Below are 17,318 nucleotides of genomic sequence, written 5' to 3'. Positions count from 1 at the left end.
AATTCTGTACATATAAGTTCATATTGGACGAGATTGTACGGATTGTCACCCGCTTTGAAGGTTGGGGTATCGTCTGGAAGTGCAACGCCATTTCATGAAGGATCCGACGTATTGTAAAGTATACATGGAAACGGCAGAATGATCGTATTTGCGGAGGAAATTTCTTATCGAAGAGATGGGTGAATGATATACCACAACCAGTAGTGCTACACCATACAGCGAAATTCAGTTGCTGGTCCCAATATTTCATATGCGGGCTGCCCAGCCAGACATTACTTTCTTTCGCTGATCGATGAGTGATTACGTTATCTTTAAATATATCCCGTGGATGAAAAGTAAATTTATCTGTCGGCGTTACATATATTTCTAAGTCCATGAGAATAGGTTTTATTCCTCCATTCGGTTTGGTAGGAATATCAGCATGCTGTACTGCCGGTACGCTCGTCTTATTCAATTGAAAAGCAACTGGGAATAGGTCTGTACTCATTATTTGTGTTTCTATATACATATAGATTTAAATGGAGGAGAATTTTCCCGGAATCCCTGTCGGTACGTTAGGGGTACTAACATTCCAGACTATGTTAATACTTTATTTCGGATTCAGGTTTAAACGAATTTTTTATTTTTTACTAAGAATAGATAACATACTGCAAACAATGGAGAATTTAATAAAGTCATCGGCAGCGGCAAATATGGCAGCGCATTCCGAAGGGGCTTTGGAACTACCTTCGGACGCTCGATCCATAATAGAGACAAAACGTGAAAAAATACTCTGTGTCATCGCAAGTGGTCAAAGTAAGTTATTTTTGGTAAGGAGTTTACAGTTACAGAAGTGGAAAGGTGGAACGATGAATTCATAACACGAGCCTTTAAAGTCTATGAAGCGAAATACAGTTCTCTTATAAGTGATACCATCACTCAAAGTTTCATAGATCTAGGAGCCCGTGCAATAAGTCAGGTAGTTCCAATCGTTGACCGAGATAACTATGCCACTGATCTTAAAAAGGATTTTATTCTAAACAGTGAAATAAAACGATTATCAGGACGGATAGCCTACACGTGGGGGCCCCTGATTGCTCTAATTTCCACCGGTTTAATTACGGGTAAACATTTAAATTTTAAAAAAATCGGGTTTAATATAGTACCTGAAATAAATGGATTCAACTTCGCAAACGATTCCGACTCAGCAAACGGAAACGGGGCCCACACCGGAAACGGAAACGACTCCGTCAGGGACGATCCTACCACCAACACCGACACCTCCGACACAGCGCAACATAGAGAAAATTTCGTTACCGATGAAGCATCCAGGGAGAGTTGCTGCGGGCAAGAAAGTAGCGGAATGGAACAGGCAAAACAGGGAGAAGAAACGTCAAGCAATGAAGGGGAATGATGCGGTAGCGAGTCCCTTTCGAGACCGTTCCGGGGGGAGAGTACCACAACAGTGTGATAGCTCACGCGATAATAAATGGTATAATAAATGTTATCTTGTTTTAGGAATTGTGGGAGTTTCATTGACTGCATTAGGACTATATTGGGGGCGTGCTCGACATTGTCCCCTCCGGAAAGATGAACCGCTTCAGAAAGCGAAAAAAACAGAGCCCGTAGCAGCTCCCTCCAGAACAGTTCCGACAGGGGTTCCGAGGGGAGGGGAGGGAGAGGGGGACCCAGCTCCTCTACATTGTATGAGATGGATTAACTCCCCCATATTTTTTATTTTTATTTTTCTATTTTATATACTAGTCAGCAATCATGGATACTAAAACAGTTGTAAACACAATGTACGATGGTATTGTAATCGCAGGACTTGCGATGGGATATCTTATGATCTCCAGCAAATTTTTGAAGATGGATATGGGCGATCCAAGTCGACCAAATTTGACTCGCTTGGCAAAATTAGGCGGTGCGACTGCTGCCGCGGTTGCGACAAAAGATCTCCTTGAACAGAAAAATATTATTCCTGCAGAACCTTATACTTTGTAATAATATACAGTTAGCTATGGCTTCAGCTATAGGAATGACAGTTCTCGGTGCTGTATTAAATGCAACGGCATTCACAGGAGGAAATATTATCGGGCAAAAGCTTTCTGGGAATGGTGACGCTCTTATTGAAGAGAAGGTCCGACATGATAAAGCATTAGAAAAATTTGAACATGATCGCAACGTCTGGTCAGAAAAAAGATTACTACAGGCTGACTGGGAAAGAGAAAATCAGGCAAAGGATGCACATGCTGCGGTAGAATTAAGAGATACAGATGCAGAAATCCTGGAAGAAGCAGAAGCGGTGCAAAGCCGTTCCGAAGGGGCAGTTCAATTCTCAGATTATTATCAGCCAAGTCAAGAGCAAAAAAAATATGAGATGATCTATATTGCTGGAGGATTGGTCGTGGGATGGTTTATCTTCCGATAGGGTTCCTTCGGAACGCACCGGTAGGCGGAACGACTACAATAATTCATACAAAAGCTAGTTGGCCAGTTATTGAAATCGATCATCTTTCCATCCTGATCTGTTATCCAAATACGCATTGAACTCATATGGTCTGAACCTTTTCTCAATGGCATGGAAATTGAGCAGTCTTTAAAATTATAGGTGACCTTTTCACCTATTTCTTTTGTATCCTGAATGGGAAGTGTTTTTAAAGAGTCTGATAATACTCCCTGTATGTATTCGTCAGAGCCCAAGCCAACATAACTTCCAGAAACATCAATGACATCTGAATGAACTATGTATTTAGTGACTGTTAAGAAATCTGCTCGACCTGGACTCATAGTACTTTTTGTCACGGGGTTGTTCTCAGGTTATCTGAAAAGCCGACTACGTTGGCGAAGCTACCTGTGGCATTGAAATAGACTTTAATATCTTTCGCCAAAGTTAGAAGAACGTGACCTGTCGACAGATGTTTTCAAAATTAATTTTTGCTTCAACCCGATTGCTTTGTTTAACGTATCGATATTGTAGTTACCTGGACGTATTGATTTAGTCTTCTTCGCTTGGTCACCTTCTTGGTATTTTAATACATTATTCGTCGATGTTATGTTATGCCATGAATTGTACAGTCCACACTCTAGCAGCCTTGTCTTCGTAAACTGTGATATGTCAATGCAAGGGTTAAAATACATAGTAACCGGTTTGCCTGTTTTGCTTTCAATCTCAATGATCATCGTTGTACGTTGTATATTATTACAAGGTATTATTTATTTTTCACTGTATATAGGTTAATCATGTCTGGTCCAAGTAACTCCGGTCTAGGTGTAATTCGTGTACAAAATCTTGAGCTTGAAGATTTAAGTGATGTTAAAGTGAACAATAATACTAAGATAGCTACTAATCATAATAAGGATTATGTCCTTCGTTACAAGGACCGCGAGAAATATTTCGTTTTAGCCGCGGCGCCCCACGAGCATGCTGTAGAATTTTCTGAACTTACAGACATTGATGAAACCATAATTGACGCCACAAAGGCTTCGAATGATCCTACTCCTTTTGCACTGACGTGGGATGGGGATAGTCAGAAATTCATGCCTTATAATGTACCGCGTAACATCTTAGATATATTGGATAGTGAAATTGCAGGAGGTGTGGCTGAACTTCCTGGGACTCCGAATGTGATTTATTTGATAGCAATGTTAACAAGTACAAGTTGCTAGATTTCGTAGTTGGCTTACTCCTACGAATCCATACATTGCACTTCTTGGTATACCGATTCACCTTAAAATTAGTCCTCTTAATACAATAATGAAGGCAGATAATACACTAAGAAGGTGGATAAACGAGGGGGAGAATTATTGCTCGTATACAGCTAGCGGAGTTCCAGTTAGATTATTTTGGGACACAACTTTAAAGAAACTGGGTCTTAAAAGTGTCGGTGATGAGGCAGCTGTTCTCACTTTACAGACAGTAAATCAACAGATGACTGATAATATGAAAATACTTCAACATGGTACAGTTCTCATTAGATGTGTAAAGTTAGCTACGGAGATGAATTTGACGATTTGGTTGGATATTATGCTATGAAAACAGATAACAGAACAACTTGTGATATTATCATAAGTATTGATAAAGATCGCAATGAAATGAGTATTGAATGTTTTGTTGGTGGGAATAGAGTAGAGAACGACTTAGGAACTACATTTGTACGTAGAGATAAAAGAGTGAACACTTTAGATATCAGTACCATTCATCTGAAACGACTCATTTTGTTGAAGTAATGGTCTTCCGACATATTTTAAGTTCAGAGGAAATTACTAAAATTTTATCTATCGGGTGAACAAGTTCGCACCGATAGGTAGCCCGTTCCGGCTCCGGGGGTTACTGCATATTGGAGCAGTTCTGGGTTTTTCTTTTTAGTATTGATGTTAGGCGCAGTCATAGCTAGCGCTGACTCAGGAACTCCCTCTTTACGCGCATGTGCGTAAGAGGGAGTTCCCGGTGTTAAAAAAACAAGATGTTTTGTAGGAAAAACAAGATGTTTTGTATGAAAAACAAGATTTATCCCAAAGGCCAAATATTTCTTACTACTTATAGGGATAACTATGGGATTCAATTTTTTTAGAAAATGTCACATGGCCTCGATGACCTTTGACCTCAAATATACATATCTGTCCATAACTCAGTAACCACAAGGGCTACACCCTTCACATTTGGTATGATGGGATACCTTATGGTAACATATGCCGTACCTCATTAAATATGCACATATATAATTTTGGGCCAGCCAACAGAGCTAGAGGTCTGATTTTTGGTATATAGGGATAACTATTGGATACAATTTTTTTGACAAAATGTCACGTGACCTCGATGACCTTTGACCTCAAATATACATATCTGTCCATAACTCAGTAACCACAAGGGCTACACCCTTCATATTTGGTATGATGGGAGACCTTATGGTACCATATGCAGTACCTCATTAAATATGCACATATCTAATTTTGGGCAAGCCAACAGAGCTAGAGGTCTGATTTTGGTATATAGGGATAACTATGGGATACAATTTTTTTGACAAAATGTCATGTGACCTCGATGACCTTTGACCTCAAATATACATATCTGTCCATAACTCAGTAACCACAAGGGCTACACCCTTCATATTTGGTATGATGGGAGACCTTATGGTACCATATGCCGTACCTCATTAAATATGCACATATCTAATTTTTGGCAAGCCAATAGAGCTAGAGGTCTGATTTTTGGTATATAGGGATAACTATGGGATTCATTTTTTTTGAGAAAATATCACGTGACCTCGATGACCTTTTTTCCTTAAATATACATATTTGTCCATAACTCAGTAACCAAGAGTCCTATACCCTTCATATTTGGTACGATCTTAGACCTTATGATGCCACATGCAGTACCTCATAATTGTGCACATTTCTTATTTTGAGCTAGCAATAAACCTAGTGTTCTGATTTTTTGTTGACAGATGAAACATAAGGAACGAAAGTTTAGTTGGAAAAAAGACGTGTAACAGTGATGACCTTTGCCCTCTCTGATTACATTTGCCTTCTTTTTCACACTTAAGATTGCTTTGGCCCCGGCATTGCTGCTTGCAGCTATATTTCTTTCTTCTTCTTCTTGTGTCATTTTTTTGCCAGCCTAGAACTTGAATACCGCCTATGCTAAACATTTCAAACTTGGTACAATGATGGGGACCAATGAGAAGTGGTGCACCTGACCCTTGAATTTTTATTGGTCACGTGACCTGGTGGCCATATTGGATTTTCCAAAAACCTAAAAACGGCTTCTCCTGATGATCTAGGGGTCTGGTAAATTTTTAATTTTTTTTACATAGCAAGCATGACCTAAGGTCTTGAGATTTTGTAAATAAAATCGCATGCGGTCACGTGACTTTGGCCGCCATATTGGATTTTCGAAAAATACCCTTTTAATCTTTAAAAATCTTCTTCTCCAGAACCAAAACACCGTTTGAGCTGAAATTTTACTCATGTCATCCTTAGAGTGATCTCTTTCAAGTTTGCGAAAAACATTTCGATCGGTCACGTGATTTGGCCGCCATATTGGATTTTGCGAAAATCGCAGTTTCATCTTCAAAAATCTTCTTCTCCAGAATCAAAACACTGATTAGGCTGAAATTTTACACATGTCTTCCTTAGAGTGATCTCTTTCAAGTTTGCAAACGACATTTGGATCAGTCACGTGATTTGGCCGCCATCTTGGATTTTACGAAAATCGCAATTTAATCATTAAAAATCTTCTTCTCCAGAACCAACACACCGATTGAACTGAAATTTTACTCATATCATCCTTAGAGTGATTTCTTTCAAGTTTGCCAAAAACATTTTGATCGGTGTCGTGATTTGGCCGCCATATTGGATTTTACGAAAATCGTAATAATATGTTGAAAAATCTTCTTTGCCAGAACTAACTTACCGATTCAACTGAAATTTTACATGCATCATCTATAGTGTAATGTCTTTCAAGTTTGTGAAAGACATTTGCATCAGTCATGTAGTTTGGCCGCCATATTGGATTTTGCAAAATCGCAATATAATCTTGAAAAATCTTCTTCTCCAGAACCAGTACACTGATTGAACTTTAATTTCACACTTATCATCCATTGTTGTAGTTCTTTCAAGTTTTCGAAAGGTATTTTGATCGGTCATGTGGTTGGCCGCCATCTTTGATTGTTCGAAAAATCGCAATAAAATATTTTAAATCTTCTTTTCCGGAACCAACTCACCGATCGAACTGAAATTTTACATATAACATCTTAAGTGTGACATCTTTTGAATTTGCGAAAATTCCAATTTGTCATGAGCTTTGGCCGCCATCTTGGATTTTGCGAAAATCGGAATTATATCTGAAAATATCTTCTTCTCAAGAAGCAAAACACCGATTGAGCTGAAATTTTATTCATATCTTTAAAAGTGTTATCACTTTTAAGTTTACAAAAGGCATTTGGATTGGTCGAGTATTTTTGCCGCCATATAGGATTTTGAGTAAAAACTTACTATTACCAGTGAAACCTACACTAACTATGATATCATGTTCATATTTCTTCTTTACAAGAACCAAAAGACTTTTCCATTCTCACATTTTGCACATAATATCATCAGTGCAAGAACTTAAAACCATGTTAACCGCTTGGGCCCCGCCAACGCTGCTTGCAGCTTTAATTTCTATTGTGTCGTGTGGTGTATCAGCATTTCGTATAAATGTAGTATAAGCCAAACACGCGTTGGGTTATCGAGGCTATAACGACATAATATTTGCCTACATATTCCCTACAGGCTTGTATTCTGAATCTTCATTCTACCTCCTGGGAACGAAGGATGGCTGTTACACGAACTGTACGCAGTGTTCGATGAACAATATCGTGGACGCGGCGACATATAAAGAATTCGCCGTCGGTGACAGAATTACAGTTCGTGATGTTGAAGGCGTGGTTCGACTGCCCGTAGAAGTTAAGCTCAAACCATGTAAGTTTAACAACATATCAAAAATCTGCTATGTGGGAACTCTTCAACGATTACACATTATCAATTACTCCCGTCGCAATGTATTATTAATGGGAATAAAGAGAAAGTTATACATCTTGGGTTATAATCCCTGCAATGAATAAAACTACGATTTTAGATTTAGCTCTAGGGATGCCAACACACCGAGTACGGACCTAGTTTGAATCTTGACTATCGCGAAGAAAGAGTGTAGATATAGTGAACAGCATTGAACAATATAATTGAGAGTCAGAGCTTTAATAATATTACTTCCTTATGTTACATAAGCTTACCATCAACAAAGCATGAAAGCCAAAAGAATAGTACGGTAGACAAAATATATCGTTAGTTCATAAGAAATACACTCCATTGTTCCGTGCAAATAAAAGATAACACGGAGAAAAAATATCACTCGCAACGTCCGAAAATGTGTGGTTGAATTTTGTAGATAAAGGTTCATATCAACAAGTCATCGTTGATGACACAGTCCCCACTTGTTAATAACGGGTACTTTGATTACATGTCCTCAGAGAGGATAGAGTCCTCTTCATTAATTAGGTCTGTGATAAAAATACTTTGATACAGATGGCGCTCAATGGCCAAGAATGAGTTCCATGGTGATGAAAACATAAAACCAATGTAGGCCACCATCCTAAAGTTCATAAAATGAGTCAACTAGGAATTAATCACCATGATGTTGCAAAACATTTTTGCATACAATTCTAACACTTAACAGATTATCACTGGTACATATTTCATAAAGTTTGATGCAGTATTTACAACACTATGAGATCAACATCTGTATCAAGTTTCATCACATTTGACGTTGTATTAATTTGTGGCTATATCACCCTAATTAGGAAAGTCATTACTTATGCAATTACAAATTAATTAAAATGACACTGATAAATGTCTTTTTCAATGTTAAAGCAATGTGAGCTTAACATCGGTTAACATCTGTATAAAGTTTCATGAATTTGATGCAGTACATATTCTTGACATATCAGCCTACTTACGAAACTTCGATAATTGACATGTTACTGCTACATGACGTGAAACAAATTGACGAGCATATGTATGAAATTGGTCAATGTCAACTTTGAATGATACTGGTGGAAATATGTCTGAGTTATGGCTCTGTACATGAAAACATTGTAATAAAATGGCTGCCTAGCAACCATATTGGATCGTATCACATAAAAAATCGACGTACATATGTATGACATAGGTCAATGTCCTTGTACCAACTTTGAATAAAATCAGTTGAGATATGCCTGAGTTATGCCTCTGTATATGAAAAAATCGTAACAAAATGACCACACAGCAGCCATATTGGATCATATCACAAAACAAATTGACGTGCATATCTATGACATTGGTCAATGTCCTTGTACCAACTTTGAATAAAATCGGTTGAGATATGCCTGAGTTATGCCTCTGTATATGAAAAAATTGTAATAAAATGGCCGCCTAGCGGCCATATTGGATTGTATCACAAAACAAATCGACGTGCATATCTATGAAATTGGTCAATGTCCTTGTACCAATGTCGAATAAAATCGGTTGAAACATGTCTGAGTTGTGGCTCTGTACATGAAAAAATCATAATAAAATGGCCGCCTGGCGGCCATATTGGATCGTATCACAAAAAATTGACGTGCATATCTATGACATTGGTCAATGTCTTTGTACCAACTTTGAATAAAATCAGTTGAAACATGTCTGAGTTATGGCTCTGTACATGAAAAAATCGTAATAAAATGGCCGCCTGGCGGCCATATTGGATCGTATCACAAAGAAAATTGACGTGCATATCTATGACATTGGTCAATGTCCTTGTACCAACTTTGAATAAAATTGGTTGAAACATGTCTGAGTTATGACTCTGTACATGAAAAAATCGTAATAAAATGGCCGCCTGGCGGCCATATTGGATCGTATCCCAAAACAAATCGACGTGCATCTGTATGACATATGAAGTAATCCTTGTACTAAGTTTGAATGAAATCGCTTCTTGCATCTCTGAGATATCTGTGTGAACGGACGGACGGACGCACGCACGCACGGACATGACCAAACCTATAAGTCCCCCCGGACGGTGTTCGTGGGGACTAAAAAGAGCCTACGATATGTTGTCTTCAGATTGCGACACGGAAGAATGTTCGGGCTGTGGATCTCCTAGTATTCTAACGGACGCCACTGGATCCATATTCAGCACCAACTTCCTGACGGGAGATGAGCAATACTACCCCAAGAGTAACTGCGTGTGGACCATTATTGCACCAGTTGGTCGATATATCCACCTGAACTTTCACTCCTTCGATGTTTCCGGACGCACGTACGGTGACCAGATACGCTGTATCAGTTACCTAGCATTGTACAACGGCTCAGAAGTGAATGATGATCAACGGCTTGGTCAATTTTGTGGGTCTCAGATACCACTTCTTTCATCTACCTCCAACGAGTTGACTGTAGTGTTTTCAACTGATAGAGAGGGTGATGGAAGAGGGTTCAATGCAACCTACTACACGACAGGTAAGGAATCTTTTCCTTACGTCAGCAGATAGTATAAACGATCCAATTAAAGACACTAAATTTTTTGGCTGACTACCTGAATGGGTACCCGTTACCAGCGAGTGAAACAAATGTAAAACAGGAGGTAGGTTAGTGCCAACTGCCAAACACTGAAGTTTCTCCTACTAGTTGAAAAAAACATTTCCTGTGGTACCGGATGCAGTATGTATGGGCAGTAAGTGATCTTCATGGGCACTCGCCCAGCTAAGACACTAGCGGTTCTTCTCGTGTTCTTTTTGCTTTTACGATAGTGGCAGTGTTGCAAATTGTGACTGTCAAATGTGTGGATGCAGTGTATCTATGTCTCCATGCATGCATTGACATTCTGACACGGAGGGAAAGAGGGTTCGCCGCGACCTACAATATTTGCTAGATTATCGAGGGCGCTAGTTATGATTTGTTCAAGATGGCATAATTATACTATGAATGTTCATGCTCAGTGCATTTCTTTCGTAATGTAAGAGCTTAAAACATTTTCTATGTTGATGGAAGTATGTACGCTCAATTTAGCGCTTTTTCTGTCTTGTAGATGCTTACATCTGGATCAAGAAAATGCCCATCTTGTTTACGTTAGCTTTGACACAGTCCAAACATTGAATTTGCCCTTACTAAATTTTAGACATTTATCAGTATGTAAACATGTTTGTTGTCCATTCGAAGTTTACTGTTGGTTTGGTCAGAGTTATCGACCCTGTATAAGAACTGTAAACTAAATCACGAAAGGCCGTGATGTCGACTGTTCCTCAACATTTTGGCTGCATTTACTCCTTCTGTCATAGAGTCTTACATCTACATATGTTTCATCATTTCAGGCTGTATGCTGTCAGAGTGTGGACACGACACACACCTCCATTCAGAGTGTGGATACATAAATTCTCTTGGCTATCCAAATCCATACCCACCTGAATCAAAATGTAGTTGGAATATCCAGGTGGCGGACGGCGACGTCATTCACTTGGAATTCCTGGATTTCAATGTCGGTGACTCGGATACCACCTGTAGCAGTGATTTTGTACGATTGTCCGAGGCCAACAGATCCACTACAGTCTGCGGATATGATAACCCTCGATATTTCATATCGGCTACTTCACAAGTGCGCATAGAATTTCAAAGGGGGACAAACTGGAGCAGGGGTTATACAGGCTTTATGGCCAAGTACTCAGCTGCTCCGTATCAGCTACAAATCCCTGAAGATAGCCAGGAGATCAACGTAAGTGGTGATTTTAAACGTGCCATTATCGTATGGGACAAAGTTCAGCATGCACGCACAATCTCTCTCTTTCTCTCTCTCTCTCTCTCTCTCTCTCTCTCTCTCTCTCTCTCTCTCTCTCTCTCACGCGGTGAACACATGGGATAAGAGAGCTCCGCCTTTTTCGGCTTTTCTGTGTCTTTTGGACTTCTGTTTCGGTCAGGATTGATTCAGCTAAGTTGGTTTTTGATTCTATTAAGTGTCTACTATAATTAGGGTCTGTTTTGTCCTGTTTTTTGAGGATTGAAAGGGATTCTGTTCTTTGGGGTTAGGTTGGCACGCCATACCAATATGGCTGCCAACCAATACAGTGTATCGGAGTTCGAAGAGGACACTGACAATGCCTTTTCGAAACTCTGAATGAGACATGGCCTTAAATTTGACAGTCTTGAAGGCATTTCTGTTAATGATTATGTTGAAAGTGTTTCTCGAGTTGTTGATACCTCTGATATTCTTGCTGCTTCTAGAATGAATAAGTGTGTCGTTGTTTTTCTTAAAACAATTTCAAAAGTGACACAGGTCTGCACTGAAGGTGTTCATGTTAATTGAATCTTTCTGCAGCCAACTCCTATGGTTCAACCTGCAACAAAAGTGATTATATCAAATGTTTCTCCATTTATTACCAACTCACGTTTATATGGACAATTGTTGCAATATGGAAAGTTTTAGAGCATACTTTTAGTCATATTTCTCTCGGTTCTCCCAGACAAGATTTGAAACATGTAAAATCCTTTCGTAGACAGGTTTATGTTGTTCTGAAGCCAGAGTTCAAGACGTTCAATGGCGTTTTGCGAGTCAATGGCAAATACTACCCTGTTTACATATCCACTGATGAGTTAAGATGTTTTTCATGTCACTGTATAGGACATGTTCGGAAGAACTGTCCGAAAAATTTTACCGTAGAGACCACTGAGTCTGAACTACAGCCTCAACTTGAAACTGCCAATGAAAATACAAATCATGTTGATTCCGATTATAACACTGATAACACGTCATCACCAGAGAGTCTGACTCAAACTCCATCATCTCAGAATGACATTGCAACATCAAGGGCAGATCTAGGTCCTGGTGACAGTGCTGCCCAAAAAATCGATCTTCCCTCGGATATAGTCTGGTTCCCCGACCCATTTCCCTGGTAGAGGGCGTGGGGAAATATAGGGTCAGGTACCGGGTAGCCATCTTGAACATAATTTTGTTCAAGATGGCGGAGGTTAGTCACCTGACAGAACATGCTGCAACAAATACGGCTGCTGCCATGAAAACGCAGGTCAAAATTCGACTGGATAATAATTATGTTCGAACACTGGTATCCGAACCAAAAAACATTGGCACACGAGACGGGAAACATAAACTGAAAGGATTAATCCAGAAATACGGGGAAATAGAGATGATTGAAGGCTGGCTGTGATATCGCAGCAGTACTTGTTGCGTGTACGAACGCGCTAGGGTCATTGAGGTCATCGCAGACTGTAGCGTGACCCCAATGACCAGAGCACGTTCGATACACGCCACAAGTACTGCTGCGATATCACAACTAATTGAAAGCAAACTTTGTTGGAACTGTGAACGACGATTGATTTCGATGGATAGAATGGCGTCCGAATTTCGTGAAAAATGCCAAGCATCATGTCGACGTTCTAAAAGTATAAAGAGGTGTGCTAAATCACAGTGGCTAATAAATCATGGAGGTAGAAAGTCTTTCTTTCTACCTCCACGGCTTTGTGGTACAAACAAGAAGTTGGTGTCAAGTGAGCCTGAAAGTCTGAAACCCAAGAAAGATGAGAAAAAGTTACAAGTGTATACTTTCATCCAATCACAGCTTGTTTTATTTTAAGCCAATAGCGTCCATGTTTACATTAGCCGGTACCTGACCCTATATTTCCCCACGCCTTCTACCGGGGAAATGGGTCAGGGAACCAGACTACCCTCGGATAATAATTCATCAGTTGCACACAATGCAAATGAGACCGATGTACTGTCTGACGACCGAATGTTTGAAACAGATGTCGCAATGGCAACACAATCCACAGAGCAATAAAACGGTCAATAGACAATGTGGATGACGACATGGATGAAGACGAATCTGCTGGCAATCGAAATAAATATCAGGCTGTTGACTCGGAAGACGAGTCTTCAGAACTTCAAACGATCACAAAAAAAAACTTCTGAAAAATTGCAATCTCCTATGCGTAAGATCAAAGCAAAAATACATGATAATAACAATGAGGCTGCTGATGAGACACTTTCAATAGATGCAAATGTTGTTCCTGACTCCAGTCAGTTTCATGTTCTCAGTACACTCAATGCGGACGGCTCTGACAGTGAATCAGATGACGAGAGTGTAAATTCTTCCCAGGAAGAAGATATAAACAGTGATCAACAACCCTTGTCTCAATGTCATATCGTACCGACACAAGAAAAACTCATGCTATTTCTCGAAAATATTAAATCCCTTAAAAACTATTTTGAGAGATGCCGGGAATTCTGTCCGAATCAAAATGATCTACTTGAAGCTCTGTCAAACGCATATAAGGCATCTTCGACAGATAGACCACTTAAACAAAGAATTGGCAAATTAATGAAAAAGGTGCACGTGAGGAATGATATGAGAAAAAACGGACTGGCACCTATGTTTTGACGTGTTTTCTCAACCTCCTTCCATAATGATGAAGTTCATCATTTTACAACTCTTGTTGCCATTAATTCTGGCTTGTCTATCAATTCTCTCATGTAATACTCGTGGTTGTAGAGATGCTTTGAAACGCTACACCATTCTTGAATCACTGAAGTCTTAATACGACAGTGATTGTATGTTCCTTTAGGAAACACACACCACATAAATGATGAACCTTTATGGAGAGTTTTATGGCGGGGAAACATTGAATTTCACACCTTAGCACTTCCCTGGAGGAGTTGCAATATTATTCCATCCAAAACACACAGGTTGATGTGTTACAAAAGGATGACGTCATACCCAGTCGGCTTATTCATGTTCACGCAAAAATCAACTATCACCAGTACCACTTTATTTACCTATACGCACCGAATGATGGCCAATCACGTCTCGTTACCTTCCAAAAACTAAAAGATCTCCTAAATCGAATTCAATCTTACTCAGATCCCATCGTTTTAGGTGGTGATTTTAGCTGCACAGTAGATGCCAAAATAGACAGACACAGTCGGAGAGTGTATCACCCCTATTTGTAACAATCAACCCTATTTGTAACAAAATTTATTTTTCAAAAAAACTTTGCCGTATATGTTGAAATATTATAAAATATGCATATTTGTATGTTTGAGGGCAATTTTCTTTTTTTTTCCGTGTCAAAACTCATTTTTCCGAAACTGCTTTTGTTACAAATAGGGTTGATTGTTACAAATAGGGGTGACATGTGTCAACCCTATTTGTAACAATCAACCCTATTTGTAACAATCAACCCTATTTGTAACAAAATTTAACCAACTTGAAACAAAACCTAATTTTCTAAAAGACGGCCGTATTTGATCAAATCTTGATGAAATATACATATTAGTATGTTTTGGGGCAATTTTTTTTTCCTTGTCGAAACTTATTTTTTTCCGAAAATGCTCGTTAGATTAACTTTCGTTGTGCAGGTTGCCTAATATAAGAGGCCTACTCGTAAGATATAATCGAGTTGTGCAGATACATGCCAAAGATTTTTTAGGGACAATTTTTCCCAATTTCGGTCGAAAATGTTAAAGATCTGTTTTCTGACCGAAATCATACTAAACCTATATGGCGTTCACTTTTGTTACAAATTGGGTTGATTGTTACAAATAGGGTTGACGTGTCAATCCTATTTGTACCAATCAACCCTATTTGTAACAAAATTTAACCAACTTCAAACAAAACCTAATTTTCTACAATACTTGGCCGTATTGATGAAATCTTGATGAAATATACATATTAATATGTTTTGGGACAATTTTTATTTTTCCTTGTCGCAACTCAATTTTTCCGAAAATGCTCGTTAGATTAACTTTCGTTGTGCAGATTGCCTAGTATAAGAGGCCTACTCGTAAGATATAATCGAGTTGTGCAGATACATGCCAAAGTTTTTTTCGGGGCGCAATTTTCCCCATTTTCGGTCGAAAATGTTAAAAATCTTGTTTTCTGACCGAAATCATACTAAACCTATATTTGGTTAACTTTTGTTAAAAATTGGGTTGATTGTTACGTGTCAACCCGATTTGTAACAATCAACCCTATTTGTAACAAAATTTAACCAACTTGAAACAAAACCTAATTTTCTACAAAACTTGGCCGTATTTGATGAAATCTTGATGAAATATACATATTAGTATGTTTTGGGGCAATTTTTATTTTTTCCTTGTCGAAACTCATTTTTCCCGAAAATGCTCGTTAGATTAACTTTCGTTGTGCAGGTTGCCTAGTATAAGAGGCCTACTCGTAAGATATAATCGAGTTGTGCAGATAGGTTTGTTTCGGGGCAATTTTCACCAATTTCGGTCAAAAATGTTAAAAATCTTGTTTTCTGACCGAAATCATACTAAACCTATATTGGGTTAACTTTTGTTACAAATTGGGTTGATTGTTACGTGTCAACCCTATTTGTAACAATCAACCCTATTTGTAACAAAATTTAACCAACTTGAAACAAAACCTAATTTTCTACAAAACTTGGCCATATTTGATGAAATCTTGATGAAATATACATATTAGTATGTTTTGGGGCAATTTTTATTTTTTCCTTGTCGAAACTCATTTTTCCCGATATTGCTCGTTAGAGTAACTTTCGTTGTGTGTTTCGGGGCAATTTTCCCCAATTTCGGTCAAAAATGTTAAAAATCTTGTTTTCTGACCGAAATCATACTAAACCTATATTGGGTTAACTTTTGTTACAAATTGGGTTGATTGTTACAAATAGGGTTGACGTGTCAACCCTATTTGTAACAACCAACCCTATTTGTAACAAAATTTAACCAACTTGAAACAAAACCTAATTTTCTACAAAACTTGGCCGTATTTGATGAAATCTTGATGAAATATACATATTAGTATGTTTTGGGGCAATTTTTATTTTTTCCTTGTCGAAACTCATTTTTCCCGAAAATGCTCGTTAGATTAACTTTCGTTGTGCAGGTTGCCTAGTATAAGGCCAAAAAAATAAAATTGTGTGTTTCCTGTAACATGCTCTTCAGAAATAGGGTAGGTAGGTAGGAAAAAAATTTTTTTTGGTAATTTTTTTTTCTCTGCAAAAAAGAAAATGGGAAAATTTTAATACCGTTCGACCAGGGGCGAGGCATCATCATTGTCAACACAAAAGATTACATACACGAATGCGAAAGACAATTAAGCAACACTCAGTATTATACACAACTAGAAAGTGAAAACACAGAACAAACAGTAAACAAAGTACACGAACTATTAAACAAAATGTACGAGAACAAACACATCGACCATGATACTTATAAGTATCTCGATCCAAAAAACATAAAAATCCGTACCCCGCAGTGGTACTTATTGCCTAAAATTCACTAACCGCCGCCTGAAAACTCAACGCTTGCAGGGAGACCAATAATTAGTGGCTGCTCCAGTCCCACTAACAGAATTTCGGAATTCCTGGATTACTTCATAAAACCACTGGTCCAGCAACAACCGTCATATATAAAAGACACAACAAACTTCATACAAGAAATAGAAAAAAACAATGTCCCCCAACATGTATTTCTTGTAACACTCGACGTGGTGTCGATGTACACAAACACAATTCACGACGAAGCGATTCGGCTAGTCAGTGACAACCTCGCTTCAAACAAATTACGGCATCAAAAAACCACCCACGGAAACATTCACTCCTGGAAAAGATTCAGAGATGATGTCTTTGCAATCTTTCTGGGAACACAAACCGAACTCACTAATTTCATTCAAAAAATCAACACAATGCACCCAACGTTTAAGTTTTCATACGAAAACTCAACACAAGAAATTGAATTCCTAGATGTAGTAGTTTTCAAAGGTGCAAGATACCACAAAGAAAATATCCTCGAC

General features: G+C 38.6%; 2 protein-coding genes across 2 annotated transcripts in view; both read left to right on the top strand.

The window, feature by feature from the left end:
- LOC139131254 (uncharacterized) overlaps positions 1-17,318 on the top strand; it is a 283,792-nt gene that overhangs the window by 121,044 nt on the left and 145,430 nt on the right. The gene's annotated exons all lie outside the window — the stretch shown is intronic.
- On the top strand, positions 693-12,423 carry LOC139132178 (exoskeleton protein RP43-like). The gene is made up of 5 exons (XM_070698569.1): positions 693-795; positions 7,255-7,443; positions 9,604-9,996; positions 10,848-11,245; positions 12,028-12,423. The coding sequence occupies exons 1-5, from the start codon at positions 693-695 to the stop codon at positions 12,421-12,423; spliced, it is 1,479 nt and encodes a 492-aa protein (XP_070554670.1).

The sequence above is a fragment of the Ptychodera flava genome, chromosome 4, assembly GCF_041260155.1.
Source record: "Ptychodera flava strain L36383 chromosome 4, AS_Pfla_20210202, whole genome shotgun sequence".
NCBI classification, from domain to species: Eukaryota; Metazoa; Hemichordata; class Enteropneusta; family Ptychoderidae; genus Ptychodera; species Ptychodera flava.
This window is presented reverse-complemented; position numbering and strand designations above follow the sequence as displayed.